The 18969-nt window shown below is 40.5% G+C and overlaps 1 protein-coding gene across 4 annotated transcripts in view; it reads left to right on the top strand.

The window, feature by feature from the left end:
* The window catches only part of LOC129712237 (carotenoid-cleaving dioxygenase, mitochondrial-like), a 28582-nt gene extending 11284 nt beyond the window's left edge, over positions 1-17298 (top strand). For 3 of the 4 annotated variants that reach the window (XM_055660505.1, XM_055660507.1, XM_055660506.1), the window contains exons 5-12: positions 172-274; positions 2251-2379; positions 3901-4061; positions 6384-6551; positions 8761-8898; positions 10667-10849; positions 13285-13395; positions 14940-17298. In XM_055660505.1, the coding sequence (XP_055516480.1) occupies positions 172-274; positions 2251-2379; positions 3901-4061; positions 6384-6551; positions 8761-8898; positions 10667-10849; positions 13285-13395; positions 14940-15053 (1107 nt within the window). In that variant the 3' untranslated portion in view covers positions 15054-17298. The remainder of the gene's footprint in view (positions 1-171; positions 275-2250; positions 2380-3900; positions 4062-6383; positions 6552-8760; positions 8899-10666; positions 10850-13284; positions 13396-14939) is intronic. The other variant, XM_055660504.1, reaches the window with a different exon arrangement.
* The last annotated feature ends 1671 nt before the right edge of the window (positions 17299-18969 follow it).

Raw genomic sequence — 18969 nt, 5'->3', positions numbered from 1 at the left:
AATGACAACTGACACCTAAAAGCCTTTAAACTACCTGGGGAGTGACTCAATGTGAAATACCTTCAAACTACTTAGGGACTCACTTATTGTGAATCCAATCTCCTTTCTGCCAGAGAAACTGTGAAAGTGAAATATTGGCATTTAAAAAATAATCTATGATGTTCTTTCTAGATAGATTTGACCAAATATATTGCAGTGAATGGAGCCACAGCCCACCCACATTATGATCCAGATGGAACAACGTACAACATGGGCAACTCCTATGGCAAACATGGTATATCTACCTGTTAACAACGTAACCATTCTGTTAATGTCTACAAACATCCTCTGAGAACTATAGAGTTGGCTCTATTTCATGCTTAATAAAACTTTATTTTACATATGAACAGGTGCATTGTACTTTCACAAGTGAAGTTCTTCCTGTCAGCTGGCATTAGTGTAAGAGAGCAAAACTTTTATTTCGTGATCCTCTTCATCCAACTATTCCTAACCCTCACCCTTAACCTAGTAAATCCAACAACTGAAATGTATTGTAAAGTATTAGACTTTTGTGCTACTCTTCTGCTGCAAGATCTTGCATGCTAATATTTTGTTGCAACCAAGCCAAGTAAAATACAAAAACAGATTTTGGCAGTTTTATTTGCAATTGGACATTAAAAAAATTGTGCTTGGGAAATGCATCAGCACCAGTACAATAGAAATGTGTCTTACATTAAAATCGGAATACATTCCAGAAGCTGTAGGTGTAGTCCAGTCCATAACATAGACCAGACATCCCACTGTTGACTCCATCTAAAACGTCATGCTACCTTGGAAAAGGAGGCAATATAATCAAAGGTTTGTCCCATCATGGGCATAAACCCTTTTCTCCCAAAAGTTTGGTTTCCAAGAGGGGATTGGAAAACCATTTGAATGCCAAGTAAGTTGGAAAAGAGTGAGGCAGTGGAAATGGCCATACTTCTCTACATAGCTAGACCCAATCAGCAGAATGGAACAAAAGAAAGAATTGGAACAAAAATTGTTTACTTTCAGTTCCATGGGCTACTTTTTCATTTTCTCTGCTGTACCAATTCTAATTTCATGATTTCTGTTCCAAATGATTTCTTGGATGAAATTGTAGATTATTCATACCTAGAAATTGGATCACATAATAATGCAATCTAATTTCAGTGAAAAATAAAATGTTTTTTGAAAATCAGAAACTTTGCCCATGGACCAGAAAGTATATGATGTTTGTTCCAATTCTTTCTGTCGATGTATGGGGCCAGGACATTCACAATGAATCCAGCAACCTAAGACAACACATTAACACCATGTGGCCAGTTACCTCAGCTCCAGCAGCGTGGGTCTTGTCTGCATGGAGCTACGAGACAAGGAGACTTTTTTAGTTTAGTTTAAAGAAACCTTTGGCCTACCAAGTCTGGGCCAACCACGATCACCCCATAGACTAACACTATCCTACACACTAGGGACAATTTACAATTCTTACCAAAGCCAATTAACCACAACCCCGTATGTCTTTGGAGCGTGTGGGAAGAAACTAGAGCACCCGGAGAAAATCCACACAGGCCACAGACTCTATACGGACAGCACCCGTGGTCAGGATCGAACCCGGGTCTCTGGCGCTGTAAGGCAGCAACTCTAGCACTGCGCCACCGTGCTGTAACTTTCAGCACATCCTTGTATCTTTTCCTCCATCCACCTGGTAATATCCTCACCTGACTGATCTCGGAAAAGACTGTTTTGGTGTTGGGCATGTGAATACTGTGACATGCCAAACCTACCTGATTGAGTGCAAGTGGGGTTCGCTGCTGGAGGCGTTAGCTTGGGAGAGGACACTGATGTCTGAAGAAGGGTCTCAACACAGAATATCACCCTTTCCTTCTCTCCAGAGATTCTGCCTGTTCCGCTGAGTTACTCCAGCATTTTGTGTCTACACTGATATTGACGCAACTCCAGGCTCATAACCCTTGCCTGACATTTTTCTATATCCACTAACATTGTGGGTGACCTAGCTGTTAACTCCTGAATGCTGAATGCACTCAACCTCTTTGTTCAGTTTCATTTTTAGTTGAGTTGAGTTTAGTCTTCCTGGCTTTTGCTCCAGCAACTCTACGAACTGGACCTGGGTGGGAATGATTACCTTTGCATGCAAGGTACTGGTGAAGTGAGATCAGACAAAGGTTTCTAAGTTGAGAAACACAAGTGTGGATCTAATCGGCTGATTATGCTTTGTGTTTTATTTTGTAGGTATGATGTTTAATATCATTGCAGTTCCTCCACAGATGTCAGATGATGAGGAGACACTTCAGGGAGCAAAGATAGTTTGTGGCTTTGAACCAGAGGACAGCTTAAATCCTTCTTATTACCACAGCTTTGGTTTGTTGTACTTACTAATTGACAGCTGAAAATATGAACCAATATTTTCATCTTCGTGTATTAGGGATGAACTGCAATATTTCTCTCTCATGTTTTAAAACATGTTTTTACCTGTATATAATATCACAACTTATCTAAAATATCACTTCTGTTTATTGTTAAGAATAGCGCCATTTTTGGATGAGCACCTGATCAAAGCATCTGCAGTACCAAATCAATGATGGCAGAAGATAAATAAATAAAAGCATAAGTAGAAATTATTAATAATTTTAAAGATTGCAAACCAGGAGAAGATTGAGGGAGATAAGTTATAAGTGGATGGCCATTACAGAAGTCTCTACATATTATGAAACTTAGTAAAATGATTGATTCAAAAAACAAATTTTGTTATTTTCTTTCCAAGTAGAGGGGGTAAACATGCATTAATTCAGTAATCGTGTATATTTTATTAATCTCCGTTTCAAAAGGATATATCTAATCGAAAACTGGAAGGATATTATCTACTCACAAGGTGGTCAAAATTTCCACCAGAAGCAATTGAAGTTGCATTAAATAATATTTAAAATATACACTGGCTGGCCTGCTGGATTAAGGAGGTGCTTTACAATTTAAAGCTTGAAAAACTTAGGGTCTCTCTCAAAGGCTCTACCAAGACATTCCTAGATACATGGAACCCTTTCTTGGAACTTGTTCACTCTCTCAACTTGTCCCCGGACTCGGAAGAGGACTGAATGCTCTCCACCATTGTTCTGCTCTACTGCAGCTGCTCTCCCCTTAACCCCCCACCCCCTCCCCACACTTATTTATTTAATTACTTACTTATTTACTGTTATTAGTGACCCCCCCCCTTTTTTTTTTTGTTAGTACTTTTTGTTCTGTTTATCTTATCATATTTGTGTGGATGTGTACGTATGTTCCAGGACAAGGGGTCACAGCTTAAGGATAAGGGGGAAATCCTTTAAAACCGAGATGAGAAGGACTTTTTTCACGCAGAGAGTGGTGAATCTCTGGAACTCTCTGCCACAGAGGGTAGTCGAGGCCAGTTCATTGGCTATATTTAAGAGGGAGTTAGATGTGGCCCTTGGGCTAAGGGGATCAGAGGGTATGGAGAGAAGGCAGGTACGGGATACTGAGTTGGATGATCAGCCATGATCATATTGAATGGTGGTGCAGGCTCGAAGGGCCGAATGGCCTACTCCTGCACCTAATTTCTATGTTTCTATGTTTCTATGTATGTGAGTGTTGTTTGTCCCCGTTTGGTTCCGACCTGATTCGGGTGGGTTGAAGGTGGGTAAGGGTAAGGGCTTTGAGGGTCACCTACATACTGTTGCACAATTATGCCTTGACTGTCATTGTCTGGTATCATTGTATGTATGCAAATTGCTGTGAAATTCAAATACAAAGATTTAAATCAAAATATTACACTGGCTGAAACAAAATAAAACAAGTTATGAAAACTATATAAAATAAGCATTGAACTTTGTAATCATATACTTACAGGATTTTATTTTTCTGTGACAGGAATGACCAAAAACTACATCATCTTTGTTGAGCAACCTCTAAAAATAAATATAATGAAAATTCTCACATCCAAACTCAGGGGTAAAAGTCTTGGTTCTTCAATAAACTGGGATCCAGAACTCAACACCATTATCCATGTAGCAAATAAACACACAGGAGAGGTAACTCATTGACATTATACCTTTTACAACATTTTGTTCTTGTTCATACGTTCGGGTATCGGGTATCATTTATGTACCAAAGACTAGAGGGTGGAACAAACTATTCAGTGTTCTGAGATTATACATCTGCTATTACTATGAAGAAGGCTATTCATATTGGGAATTCACTTAAATGATGCAATTAATAAAGTAACAATATCCCAATATTGTCTGCCACATTAACCATATAATCAGCAGTAAGTTGGCGAATGCTTTACTTTCTTCAAGAAGGGAGAACGTTTGTCCCAGGTGGACTATTCTGGCATCATGTGCTTCCAAAATGGCTTGCTCCAACAGGGTGTTGTGATAAGCCTTTCATTGAGTCAGCTAGCTGCTATTCCAGCTAGATAAAAATGTGGTGCAGATGGAGAGAAGGGGAATGGCCAACAAACTTCCCTAACTGCTCTATTGTTAAGTATGCATCTTAACATCAGAAAATGAACATTGAAGATCCTGAAAACACCTTGCTTGTTTCCTGGTTTTGCAGAGGTAGCTAATCTCAGCCAGTATGCCCATCCAAGCTCTATAAATTGTACAGGAGAAAATGAATTAATAAACCTCAGAATCAATCAGCATTGATGTCTATTGGAAAGTTTATGATTGCAGACTTTGTGCATGATTAGGAGTGTTGCTCAAAGAGGAGAGATTCCTGCAGGCATTGATGACCTCCTGTTGTATCATGCTGTTACTGCATACAAGGTGAGATAGATGGCAAGAGTGGGAGAATATTGGATAAAGTACAGTTTCTGGAAGCATCAGAACAAGGTGATATATGGCGGCATCTCACCCCAAATCCATTGTATCATGAGTAAGGCAGAAGCTGGGAGCCACTCACCTGCCAGTATATGTACAACGCCTACAATATTCAACCTCCATACCATGCACACCAAAGTGATCAACTTGATTGGCACCTTATCCCCCAGCCCAATCATTCATTCCCTTTGCCAATGTTGCAGTGTGTGCTATCCACAAAATGCACCAGTTATTCACCAACTTACTTCCTATCCACGTCCTGTCACAAAGAACAAGGGCAGCAATGGTGTGGAAATAGTACCACCTGCAAATTACCCTCTGAATTGCACATCATGCCAACTTGGAAATGATTCTCTGTTCCTTCATTGTTGCTGGATCTAAATCCAACTCCTTGCACAACAGCAATATGGAAGGAGAGAAAAAAAAGAACAGCTGGAGGAACTCAGCATGCCAAGCAGCATCTGTGGAGGGAAAGATCTGTGGACAGATGTTGTGTCAGTTCCTGACTTCTTCTGACTGATGGGTGGGTCTAAAGAAAGGTCTCTGTCTGAAACATCATCATCCTTTAGTCTAAAGAAGGGCAATGACTCAAAAGGCCTGGCAGTTTCCTCCAAGGAGGCTGCTTTCCTCCAGCAGTTTGTCTTTTGCTCAGGTTTCCAGCATCAGCAGTCTGTGGTGTCTGCATTATGCATGGACCTTCGGTTGAAGCATTGCAGCTGTTAAGGAAGGTCTCAAGATCGAAATTCGGGATAAAGCCAGTTAAGTTGCAAAGCTGTTGCATCCCTCGGGGTTGAATTATATTTGAACACTGGTCTTCCTTAATGCTCAGATTGCATTAACATTTCTCAGGTCAGGTGTCACTGGGCAAATGAACCATTGCTCTAGATACATAATTGAAGGAACTTGCAGTCAAATTTCTCCACCATGACCAAATCTTCCCCCTCCCACTCCAGATAAGATGTCTTGAACCCGGGCACCAGGCACGCCACACAACATTTGGGACTCTTGATTCTTCTGGCTTCTCCCCTAACTATACCATCTCCAGTGACAATGAATCTTTTCTTGTCTGCTCTTGAATGGCTCCCTGAACCACGGTACCCTGGTCAGGTTGCTCATCCTTCCTATAACCCCCACACTCATCTGCACAGGGAGCAAGAATCTCACACCTGCCTGATTGAATAGGAACATGCAGCAAGTGCACTACTTGGATTTTAATTCTTATTTTGCCATGGGTGAGTTAAATCTCTACCTTAAAATTCTCTCTCTGGCCATGGGAGGAAAATGGCAGAGGGCCAACAACGTTGGTAAATTCCTCAGTTAAGTGTGGTTGGAGAGTGTTGGACAAGGGAGCTAAGAATAGAGGAACAGACAACTGTGAACCAATAAAGTAATTAACACTATGAGCATACACTTAACTATGTTAGCATTTGATAAATATTGGTACTGATGAAGGAAGATATTTGAATTTTCTCAGGTGACAGGATTATGGAAAATTTAACTTTTATTAAGTATCTTCACGTTCTTTTATAGATCATTCCTTTAAAATATTACACCAAAGCCTTCTGCTTTTTCCACCATATCAATGCCTTTGAAGATGATGGCTTCATTGTATTTGATATTTGCCACTTTGAAAGTGGGCATTTCCTGAAAATTTTAACTCTGCAAAACCTGCAGAAAGATGGGGAAGAGTTGGATGAGGTAAAACCAAACTCTCTTTACACTTTGTTTAAGAAGGAACTGCAGATGCTGGAGAATCGAAGGTACACAAAAAAGCTGGAGAAACTCAGCGGGTGCAGCAGCATCTATGGAGCGAAGGAAATAGGCGACGTTTCGGGCCGAAACCCTTCTTCAGACCCAGTCTTAAGAAGCGTTTCGGCCCGAAACGTCACCTATTTCCTTCGTTCCATATATGCTGCTGCACCCGCTGAGTTTCTCCAGCAATTTTGTGTACCTTCTCTTTACACTTTCCCAGTTTTACATTTGACAGATTTAGAACTAGAAATAATTGCACATTTCAGATGAATGATTATGAATATTGAAAATATTTTTAGAAATAACATTTATTCATTGTGAAAAATAAAAAAATAAATTGTAAGTAGAGAATTTAAAAAATGCAGATGCTGAAAATCTGAAATGAAAATATAAAATGTTGGAAACAAATGTTCACAGAACATGCAGAACAAGATAGGCCCTTCAGCCCACAATGTCTGTTGCAAATATGATGCTAAGACCAACTCTTTTCTGCCTCCACATAATCCATATCCCTCCATTCTCTGCATATCCATGTGCCTATCTAAAAGTTTCCCAATGCTACTAGAGCATCTGCCTCTACCACCACCCCAAGCAGCGCATTCCAGGCATTCACCACGCTTATCTCCTTTAAACTTTGCCCCCCCTCCCCTTAAAGCTATGACCTCTAGTCTTTAATATTTCCATCCTGGGAAAAAGATTCTGACTATCTACCATATCAATAGATGAAAATGTTGTATACTTCTATATCAGCTCTTGCCTCAACCTTCAGCATTCTAGGGAAAACAATCCAAATCTTTCCAACCTCTTCCTGTAGTTAATACCCCTTAATCCAGGCATCATTCTGGTACCCATTGCACACTGTTTCCCCCCCCCCCCCCCCCTATCAGAACTAGATCATGCTCACATTAACAACTCAAAGTGGGGTATATTGCTGATGTAATCTACATGCAAATCTGACAAGCCAGTCAAAAGTTTTAATGAATTATACTGACATCTGTGGACAGAAACATTAATGTTCCACGGTCCTGGACCTGAAATGTTAACTCTTTCTCTTCCAGTCGGTTCTGTTTGACCCACTGAGTGTTTCCTGTATTTTCTGTTTTTTAAGCTAAATTGTATTCTGTTAGTGAACAGGATTTGTGCTGGCCATTTCTTTATGCAATGAAAAGTTTGAAGACTTTACGTAGTTCATTAATGTTGTGTTTGACTGCTTTGTCAGATTGACATTTCAATTACAACAGCAATATATCCCAGTATAACGAGTATTGGCTACTTTTGACCAGTGTACTATGTCAGGCTCAAGCTGTCACATCAAAATGGGGCAAATTATACAACACAGTAACTACACAAAGTGGTGGAAACACTGGTTAGGTCAGCCAACAACAAGGAGGACCAGGGTTAACGTATGACAGACCACCTGGCCTGCTCAGATCTTCCTGCATTTTTGTTTTCATTTCAGATTTTCAACTCCTGCGGCTTTTTTATTTTCAATCATGGACAGATATTAGCAATTTTAGTAGCATACCATTCTTTATAAAGAGAGGAAATCATTGTTGGCAGAAGAATATCAAAATGGGTCAAATATTGAATTAACAGCATAACATAGATATGAAATAGAATATTCATTTTCTGCCAAATTAATATTTGTTATAAATGTAATTTTCTTGCTGTTATTTGGATAAGATAATAGATAATTTTCAGCCAGAGAGTTGTGAATCTGTTGAATTCTGTGCCACAGAAGGCAGTGGAGAATTCACTGGATGTTTTCAAGAGAGTTAGATTTAGCTCTTAGGGCTAACAGAATCAAGGGATATGGGGAATAAGCAGGAATGGGTACTGACTTTAGATGATGAGCCGTGATCATATTGAATGGCGGTGCTGGCTTGAAGGGCCGAATGGCCTACTCCCGCACACATTTTTCTATGTCTCTATGTTTCTATGAAAGGCAAATCATATTGACCAATATGTAGGATGGTTTGAGGCTTTACTATATAAGGGGCTAGCACTGGGTAGAGTACAATGAAGAGTCATGAAACAAGCTGCTGGGGAATTCGACAGGTCAGGCAGCATCAAAGTCCAAATACTTTGTGTCAAAAATGTATTGCAAATATTTTTACAGACATGCTAATCGATATTAAATTATATTCTGTTTAAGATATATAACACAGTTCCAAAAGGATTTCCACGAAGATTTGTCTTGCCTTTGAACATCTGCTCCAACACACCGATTGAACAGAACCTCAATACTTTAACATACAGCACAGCATCTGCCTTCAGAACGACTGAAGGAAAGGCATGTTCTTTATTTGTTACCGGCATGTCAATGTTTTTTTTAATTTGTGCATAGGTTTTTTTTTGTGCAAGTTTAGTTAATTTTTTTAATAAACTGTTTCTTGTTTGTGGTCAGCTTTCTCATGGATGATATCTGAAGCTAAATGTATTCATTTAAATTTAGAGGAAGTCATATTGTTGATCCCTTGATCCCTTGATCCCTTGGCCCTTAAAAAATACCAGGACGCACATTCATTTTTGACGGGAAGTGTGCCAAGCATCTGCTGATGGTAAACATAACAGCCAGACAGTGTAGCATTCAGTAGGAAATCCTCATTCGAGACTTGAGTACTATTCTCCATCTGTGGAATGTTTTTAACTTCCCACATCTTCCCACAACTGAACACAGTCTCAGCAACACAAATAACCTTTGGTCAACACTGTTTAAGGCATAATTACAGTGCCCTCCATAATGTTTGGGACACGTGGCTTCACAGGCATTCGTGATGGCTCAGGTGTGTTTAATTGCCTCCTTAACACGGGTACAAGAGAGCTCTCAGCACCAAGTCTTTCCTCCAGTCTTTCCATCACCTTTGGAAACTTTTAATGCTGTTTATCAACAAGAGGACCAAAGATGTATCAATGAAAGTCAAAGAAGCCATTATGAGACTGAGAAACGAGACATCAGCCAAACCACAGCAGCTTACCAAAATCAACTGTTTGGAACATCATTAAGAAGAAAGAGAGCACTGGTGAGCTTACTAATTGCAAAGGGACTGGCAGGACAAGGAAGATCTCCACAGCTGATGAGAGAAGAATTCTCTCTGTAATAAAGAAAACCCCACAATTTGTCCGACAGATCAGAAACACTCTTCAGGAGTCAGGTGTGGATTTGTCAATGACCACTGTCCGCAGAAGACTTCATGAACAGAAATACAGAGGCTGCACTGCAAGATGCAAACCACTGGTTAGCCTCAAAAATAGGATGGTCAGGTTACAGTTTAACAAGAAGTACTTAAAACAGCAACCACAGTTCTGGAAAAAGGTCTTGTGGACAGATGAGATGAAGATTAACTTGTATCAGAGTTATGGCAAGAGCAAAGTATGGAGGAGAGAAGGAACTGCCCAAGATCCAAAGCATACCACCTCATCTGTGAAACATGGTGGTGGGGGTGTTATGGCCTGGGCATGTATGGCTGCTGAAGGTACTGGCTCACTTGTCTTCATTGATGATACAACTGTTGATGGTAGTAGCATAATGAATTCTGCAGTGTATAGACACATCATTTCTGCTCATTCAAACAAATGCCTCAAAACTCATTGGCCAGCGGTTCATTCTATATCAAGACAATGATCCCAAACATACTGCTAAAGCAACAAAGGAGTTTTTCAAAGTCACAAAATGGTCAATTCTTGAGCGGCCAAGTCAATCTCCCGATCTGAACCCAATTGAGCATGCTTTTGTATGCTGAAGAGAAAACTGAAGGGGACTAGCCCGCAAAACAAGCATAAGCTAAAGATGGCTGCAATACAGGCCTGGCAGAGCATCACCAGAGAAGACACCCAGCAACTGGTGATGTCCATGAATTGCAGACTTCAAGCAGTCATTGCATGCAAAGGATATGCAACAAAATACTAAACATGACTACTTTCATTTAAATGACATTGCTGTGTCCCAAACATTATGGTGCCCTGAAATGGGGGGATTATGTATAAACACTGCTGATTCTTCTGTAAAATGTCTAAAGTTCCTTCTGGCATACAACATTTGATTTCTGTGACTTCTACAGATTTGGTGTGAGTCTGAGAAACTATATGCTGAAGACTTAGTGAACGAAGGTGGGTTTGAGTTTCCACAGATTAACTATGCAAAGTACAACACAAAAAAATACAAATTTCTCTATGGATGTGGAGCAGGCCATGTGGTGATGGATTCTCTCTTGAAGATTGATTTGGAAACAAAGACATTTAAGGTATGAATGAAGTTAAATATAATAGTGCTGTCATGGTACATGTAGACTAATTCATATTTAAAGATCTGTGTTGTGACTTTTTCCTGTATTTTATCTTTGAATTAGCAATCAGACACTAATAAAACTTATGCCATATTTGATGCATTTTCACCAACTATCTCCCTATAATTATGCAACAGTGGAATTTTGCTCAATGGCCATTGTTTCATTATATTCAAACCTATCTAATAATGGAGACACAATGAATACAGATGTTGGAATTTGAGCAAAACACAAAGTGCTTGAGGAACACAGAGGGTCATGCAACATCTGGGAGGAAATGGACGGATAATGTTTCAGGTGAGAACCCTTCTTCAGACGGATCAGTAAAGGGTCCCAGCCCGAAACATCACCTGTCCATTCTGTCTGCTGATGTTGCCTGATCGACTGTATTCCTACAGCACTTTGCTCAAGATTTCAACATCTACAATTCATTGTGTTTCCATTAGAAACATAGAAACATAGAAAGTAGGTGCGAGAGCAGACCACCAGGTCCATCGAGCCCGCACCGCCATTCGCTCATGGCTGAACACTAAACAGACACACTTACCCACAAACAGTAGACACAAGACACAGAACACAAGACACTACCCTCCCCTTTATACCGCTATCACCCCTCTCCACCCCAAGAACCTCGTGATCTCCTGGGGGAGGCAAAAAACCGGATAAAAACCCAGGTCCAATTCGGGAAAAAAATCCGGGAAATTCCTCTCCGACCCCAATCTAGGCGATCGACACTTGTCCAGGAGATCACTCAGGTCTTACTATACTAACCATACCTAGGTCCATATCCCTGCCCTCTCCCCGTAGCCCCTTATCCCCTTGGCAGCTAAAAAACCATCTATTTTAGTCTTAAATATATTTAAAGTTTCTGCTTCCACTGCTCCCTGGGGCAGTGAATTCCATAAATTAACCACCCTCTGGGTGAAGAAGTTCTTCCTCATCTCAGTTTTAAAAGAGCCCCCCCTTATTCTGCAACTATGTCCCCTAGTTCTAGTTTCCCCGATCATTGGGAACATCCTCGGTGCATCCACCCGATCAAGGCCCCTCACGATCTTATATGTTTCAATGAGATCGCCTCTCATTCTTCTAAACTCCAAAGAGTAGAGTTCCAGCCTACTTAACCTTTCCTAATATGTCAATCCCCTCATTGCAGGAATTAATCTTGTAAACCTTCGCTGCACTGCCTCCAGGGCTAGTACATCCTTTCTTAAGTATGGACCCCAGAACTGTACACAGTATTCCAAATGTGGTCTCACTAATACTGTGTACAGCTGCAGCAAGACCTCCGTGTTTTTATACTCAATCCCCCTAGCAATAAAGGCCAAAACTCCATTGGCCTTCCTGATTGCTTGCTGCACCTGCATACTAACTTTCAGTGATTCATGTACTAATACCCCTAGATCCCTTTGCGTTGCATTACAACGCAGCTCCTCCTCATTTAGAAAATAACTTGCCCTATCATTTTTTTTCACAAAGTGAATGACTTCACATTTATTAGTATTAAATTTCATCTGCCAAGTTGTTGCCCACTCACCTAGCTTATCTATATCCATTATTGGAGAAGTCTCCAGCACTTTGTGTTTCTCTGTAATAATGGTTTTGTTTACAATCCCAATCTTCTGAATTTTTTAAATTCCAATCTTTTTGATCATTGCAGGATTCCAAGGCAATATAACATTGTTACTTTCTAATCATTGTCTATCGGTCCACTATCTCCTCCAATTCCATATCTTCCTCTTCAGGTATCCTGTCTTCCATCTGAACATTACTCATACTGGTTCCTTTAGTATCACCAAACTGCTGCCAAAACCTTCTGATAGTCCATTATCATTTTGAGATTTCTCCTCCCAATAATCTCTTGATTGGTCTTTCCAAATGTCTTCCCGCTGACTGGTTAGCACGCAACAAAAGGTTTGCACTGTACCTCAATACACGTGACAATAAATTAAACTAAATTCTGTTAACTTCAGTTCAACAAAATCGTTCTTGCCTTCATCCTATCCTATACTATTGTACTTAGCTACACATTTAGTCCTTGCTAACCATATGTTGACCCCAGTGGCTGGCTATTGGCTTTGCCTTGTAACTTGTCATTTCTAGAACTCATTCTTTAAATCTATGGATGTTTAAGGGTTTCATGAGTAAATTCTGTAAACCCTCCCCCCCACCACTCCCAACCAAAATCCCCCCCCCCCCCCCCCACCTCTTCTCCTGAGTATATCAGGTGATTAACTAGTTCTAAAGCCCTTTGTAAATGTTGTAATATAAATATCTCTTTGTCTTTGACAAAACATCAATGTTTTCTTTATTATTGTGAAGAGGTTTGGCTGAGGTTTATGAATCAAGGTCACTTAACGGACATCATCATTGCTTGAATTTTTTTCTCTCCACAGATCTGGAAAGAAAAAGGCTACTTTCCATCGGAACCAATCTTTGTGCCATCTCCTGATAGTGTAGAGGAGGATGATGGCGTTATTTTGAGTGTAGTCATTTCACCAGATCAGGTAACCAGCATTTACTGTCTTACCTAGCACTTAATTTCATTAGGGTAGGGTACATCTTTAGTTTAGTTGGGCAAGGGTGTTAAGGGATATGGAACCACAGCAGGTAAATACATTTAATTGTCATCAACCACCATCTATTTGAATGGTGCAACGTATTCAATGGTGTGAAGTGCTTATTCATAAGATCATAAGACATAGGAGTAGAATTAGATCATTCGGCCCATCGTGTCTGCTCCTCCATTCAAGCATGGCTGATCTATCTTTCCCTCTCCACCCCATTCTCTTGCCTTCTCTCCATAACCTTTGACATCCTTAGTAATCAAGAACCTGTCAACTCCGCTTTAACAATGCCAAATAATTGGCCTCCACATCTGTCTGTGACAATACATTCCACAGATTCATCACCCTGTGACGAAAGAAATTCCTCCTCTGTCATTCTAAAGGTCTGTTCCCTCTGGTCCTAGACTCTCCCATTACTGAAAACATCCTCTCCACATCCACTCTATACAGGCCTTTCATTATTTGGTAGGTTTCAATGAGACTCTCCCTCATGCTTCTAACCAAAGATCATAGAAGGCTTGCTCTAATAGCGTTGCTTCTAACCTCCAGCAAATATGGGCCCAGAGCCTTCAATTATCCATTATTATTGGTCCTATGAATTTTTGGTTATTAAAGGGGTTTGCAAAATGTACCCAGTTTAACACATGACAAGGCCAACAGTTTCAAGCACCAAGCAACACAATGTAAACGTTACATTTGTTGATGCTGGAAATCTGAAATAAAAACAGGAAACAATGAGATTCTGAGTGAATTGGGATAAATCTATGGAATAATGTTTCGGGTTAATTCTATTTTCTTCAGAATTGCAAAAGTGAGAATGTAAACATGTTTTTACTTGCAAAGAGGACGAGGGGTGGAAAGAAGAAAGGGAATGTCTGTGGAGACCAAGGATGTTCAGGTGGCACAAATACATTTAGTGCTGTGCGAGTGAACGATGAATGATCAGTTGCAATTGAACTCTCCCGAGGAGTGTAAGTAGACGAAGGAGAGAGGGAATCAACATGCAGGAATGATGCCCTGGGACCTAATCTCTCTCACCTGCCCATCCACTCCACCCATATTCCCATACCGCCATTATAGATAACTCACACCAACTAGTTAACCAACCAAGCAGCATAGCATTGGGATGAGAGGGGAAGTGTCGGGTCACTGCTTATCATGTTGTGTGTGGGGGATATTGAGGCCATGGTAGCAGCATGCTAGATTCATAACTCCTACAACTTCCAGTTCACTAATGAAGCTTCATGAAAGATTCTCGCTGTGTCATGCTCTCTGCTGGGAACATGAGCTGTGAATGATGACCTCACCATATTTTCATTAAATCAGTAATTATTTAAAATGCGCGTGAAAATGCAAGGATTAATGTTTCAGGTGTAGCTCTACATCAAAGTTAACTGAAGGAATATATTTTATATAAAACTGGGTTTTAAATTGTTATTGACTTTAATTGTTATTTCACTGAAGACTCTGCTATTGTTTTACAGTGCAAGAATAGCATGATGCTTCTGTTGGATGCTAAGACCTTCACTGAGAGGGGTAGAGCAGAGGTGCCTGCCCAAATGCCATTCGGATTTCATGGTGTATTTGCAAAATGTTAGATTGGATTATAGTGAGTCCACGCTTTGCTGTTACTCCACTTGCTTCACTCTGTTTCTTCACGGGAAATCTACCATAGTTCAAACAAAAGCTTGCAATTTTTATATTAGCAAATAATAATAACATGTTTTGAATTTAGAGCAATGGTTTCCAGTTAAACAACGTGTTTAATGCTCAGCGTGTGTGGTATGGGACACAGAATGTTCATCGCCCAGTGGGGAAAAAAACCCATTGTTAGAGTTCAATTTAAACAATCCCTAAATACGTACCGAACGTAGATTAAAAGGATCAGAACAATAGTCACCCTTTAGAGGAAGTCTGAAAATAGTCTTGAACTTTGTTTCCTCTCTGTTGTGCTAAATAGTCACTGCTGGAATCATATAATATAGAATAGATTGATCCACATCACCTGAGCCCATGTTGATTTAGTGATGAGTGGGTAATTTCCCCCAAATAAATTGTTGAATCTCTCAATGTTCATTCATTCAAATACAAGTTAAATAGATTTCTCTGAGAAAATAATATTTGGAGATTTAGAATCTGATTATCGAGAGTAAGCATGGTGACTCTCGTGATCTTGGGAAGAAACAATGGCTGTGAATCAATAGTTTCCAATATTCTCCATGGCTGAGTATTGTTTTTTGGATCTGCTGTGGAGTAATTGATAGACAATAGACAATAGACAATAGGTGCAGGATTAGGCCATTTGGCCCTTCGAGCTAGCACCACCATTCAATGTGATGGACTGAATGCTGTAATTCAGGGGTCTCCAAACTACCAAACAGGCCATTTTATCCGGCCCACAGCAAGCTCTCAACAGTTCCGTGGGAGGGAGAGGGAGGGAGAGGCCAAGGGTACCCGGCGCGCTGTCTCCCCGCTCCCGGACCTACCCGGCGCGGCCCTTCACTGCACCTGGTCCCCGTACCGGCTGCAACCCGGGGGCGGGGAGACACTGCAAAGATAAGTTATTTCTATTATTGGGGGGAGTTGGGAGGATAAGATATAATCTAAAAGTTAGGACAATGTCTTTTGAAAATGAAGTTGGAAACCCTTTTACACTCAGAGAATAGAAGAAGTTTGGGTAGCTGAGGAAAATGCCAGTTATGTTCAATAAAATATCTATAGATTGACAGATTTGGGTTAAACTGTGGTGTGGAGAGGCACAGGCCTGGGGCTTAATCTCACCGCCCAGGGGTCTGGAAGATTTATTGAACAGTGATTGGATAGGACATGAAGGTAGCACTGCTTAATCATTGGTAAAGAATTATTGGGATCATGCTGAAATTGGCTCTATGTAATCATATTTATTTTATTTAATGAGCATTGTCTACTGTGGAGCAAAACACTACAATAAGCCTGCAATTTCCTCTCTTTTTCAGATTAGAGTCACAGAGTACCAGACTAATGCTCATGCAATGCCCACCAACATGCCCCATCTCCACTAGCTCCATTTGGCCTATAACCCTCCAAACCTTTCCTATCCATGCACCGTCCGAAAGTCTTTTAAACATTGTTATTGTATGTCTCAACCGGTTATTTGATTTACCTACTGTTGTCTCTGTTGTCCCTTGGATTAATTTCCATTTTAATTTTACATTCACCTTTTACATACATGTTTAATTTACATGTTTCACCTTTCACTGTAAACATATGCCCTGTGGCTCTTGCTGCTTTGCATATCCCTGTTGGAATTTTGCCGATGGTTTCAGCATTTGTGATAATGAGGTGGATATCAGCCCACTCCTATTTTCAATCACTTTCCAGGTACTCCTGGTGAAAGATGGAATTGTACCAGAGAATAATTTGTGATTTAATATTTGATAAACCTAAACTACATTCAAAACTGCTGTCAGGAAATATTGGATTAAACATCTCAGCACAAGTGAAGTTTCACAGTTATAATGTGCCCAAACTTTTAACATCGTCACAAAAAGTGTTTGTAAAACAAAGAAGGAGTTTTGAATAAAATACAAAGTGCTGGAGGAACTCAGCGGGCCGGGGAGTTTCTATAGAGGGAATGGACACACGACATTTTGGGTCGGGACCCTTCTTCAGACTTTACAAGCATGTAGCCTATTGGACAATATACATCCTTAAAAAGGTAATTGCTACTTGACCTATTAACTTGTATACAATAGTTAACTTGTAGTGACTGATCTGTACATGTATCTTCCTATTGCGGAATATAGAAAATTGCATTAAAATGTGATTCCTGAATTGTATGCAAGAATTGTTGATTTGTGAAAGACCAGCCTGGACTATCAAAACAGAAATATTTTATCCATGTTTCTAGAACATTTGCATTGCAGTTTTATGGAGAACTACTTAAGTACATGTTTCATATTTAATTGCAGGATTTTCATATTTCATATTTATTTCATATTTTTATATTTAGTCAGGATTGAACCCGGGTCTCTGGCGCTGTGAGGAAGCAATTCTACCAGTGTGCCAATCTGCCATGTTGCTTGATGATAGCATCCACATTACTCTGCATTGAGTGCAGGGTAGATATGCAGCAGGGTGTGAAGAAGGATTCCGACCCTAAACATCACCTATTCCTTTTCTCCAGAGATGCTGCCTGATGCACTGTTACTCCAAATGCTGTGTCTATCTTTGGTGTAAACCAGCATCTGCAGTTCCTTCCGACACAGTTCATCTCTATTCCTTTATGTCTCTCCATCTCCAGACCCCCTCTGCTGGCGAATTCTGGTGAGCCAACCTGGCAAAAACAAGTTTGACAATGACACAACTAGGTCAAGTTGAGTTTATTGACATCTGCACAGGTATGGTGAAGCACCCTGACTCTGACCCTAACTCTAATGCAGGTACAATGAAAACCTTGCAGCCACATTGACTCAGAAAAATGCACCAAAACATAAATTATATATAGAATTCTGTAAGACCATAAAGAGAAAGATTATATAGAAAGGAATACTTTAGTGATTAGTAGAAAGTAGGATGTGGGCTGTGTGGGCTGGTTCAGTAAGCTGATAGTTGTAGCAATGTAGCTGAGCCTGTTGTGGAACTTTACCTGCCTGATGATTTATACCTATATACCTCACTTGATGTTTTTAGTGTTTAGAGATACAACGCAGAAACATAGAAACATAGGCAATCGGTGCAGGAGTAGAGGCCATTCGGCCCTTCGAGCCTGCACCGCCATTCAATATGATCATGGCTGATCATCCAACTCAGTATCCTATTCCTGCCTTCTCTCCGTACCCCCTGATCCCTTTAGCCACAAGGGCCACATCTAACTCCCTCTTAAATATAGCCAATGAACTGGCCTCAACTACCATCTGTGGCAGAGAATTCCACAGATTCACCACTCTCTGTGTAAAAAATGATTTTCTCATCTCAGTCCTAAAAGACTTCCCTCTTATCCTTAAACTGTGACCCCTAGTTCTGGACTTCCCCAACATCGGGAATAATCTTCCTGCATCTAGCCTATCCAACCCCTTAAGAATTTTGTAAGTTTTTATAAGATCCTCCCTCAATCTTCTAAATTCTAGCGAGTACAAGCCGAGTCTATCTAGTCTTTAGCGTGTACAAGCCGAGTCTATCCAGTCTATCCAGCCCACCGAGTTTGCTCCAACCAGCGATCCCTGCACACTAACACTATCCTACACACTAGGGACAATTTACATTCATACCAAACTAATTTACCTACAAACCTGTAGTGTTGGAGTGTGGGAGGAAACCAGAGCACCCAGAGGACACCAACGCAGGTCCCAGGGAGAACATAAAACTCCGTACAGACAGCGATCCATCTCCAGGATCAAACCCGGGTCCCCAGCGCTGTGAGGAAGCAGCTCTCCACGCTGCACCACCGTGCCACACATAATCCACTGAGATCTCCACCATTACCGAGGTCAAGGTGACAGGAACATAATGGAATAGTCTCTGTATGCCTGGACA

This window comes from Leucoraja erinacea, chromosome 32 (genome assembly GCF_028641065.1).
Source record: "Leucoraja erinacea ecotype New England chromosome 32, Leri_hhj_1, whole genome shotgun sequence".
Lineage (NCBI taxonomy): Eukaryota > Metazoa > Chordata > Chondrichthyes > Rajiformes > Rajidae > Leucoraja > Leucoraja erinaceus.
This window is presented reverse-complemented; position numbering and strand designations above follow the sequence as displayed.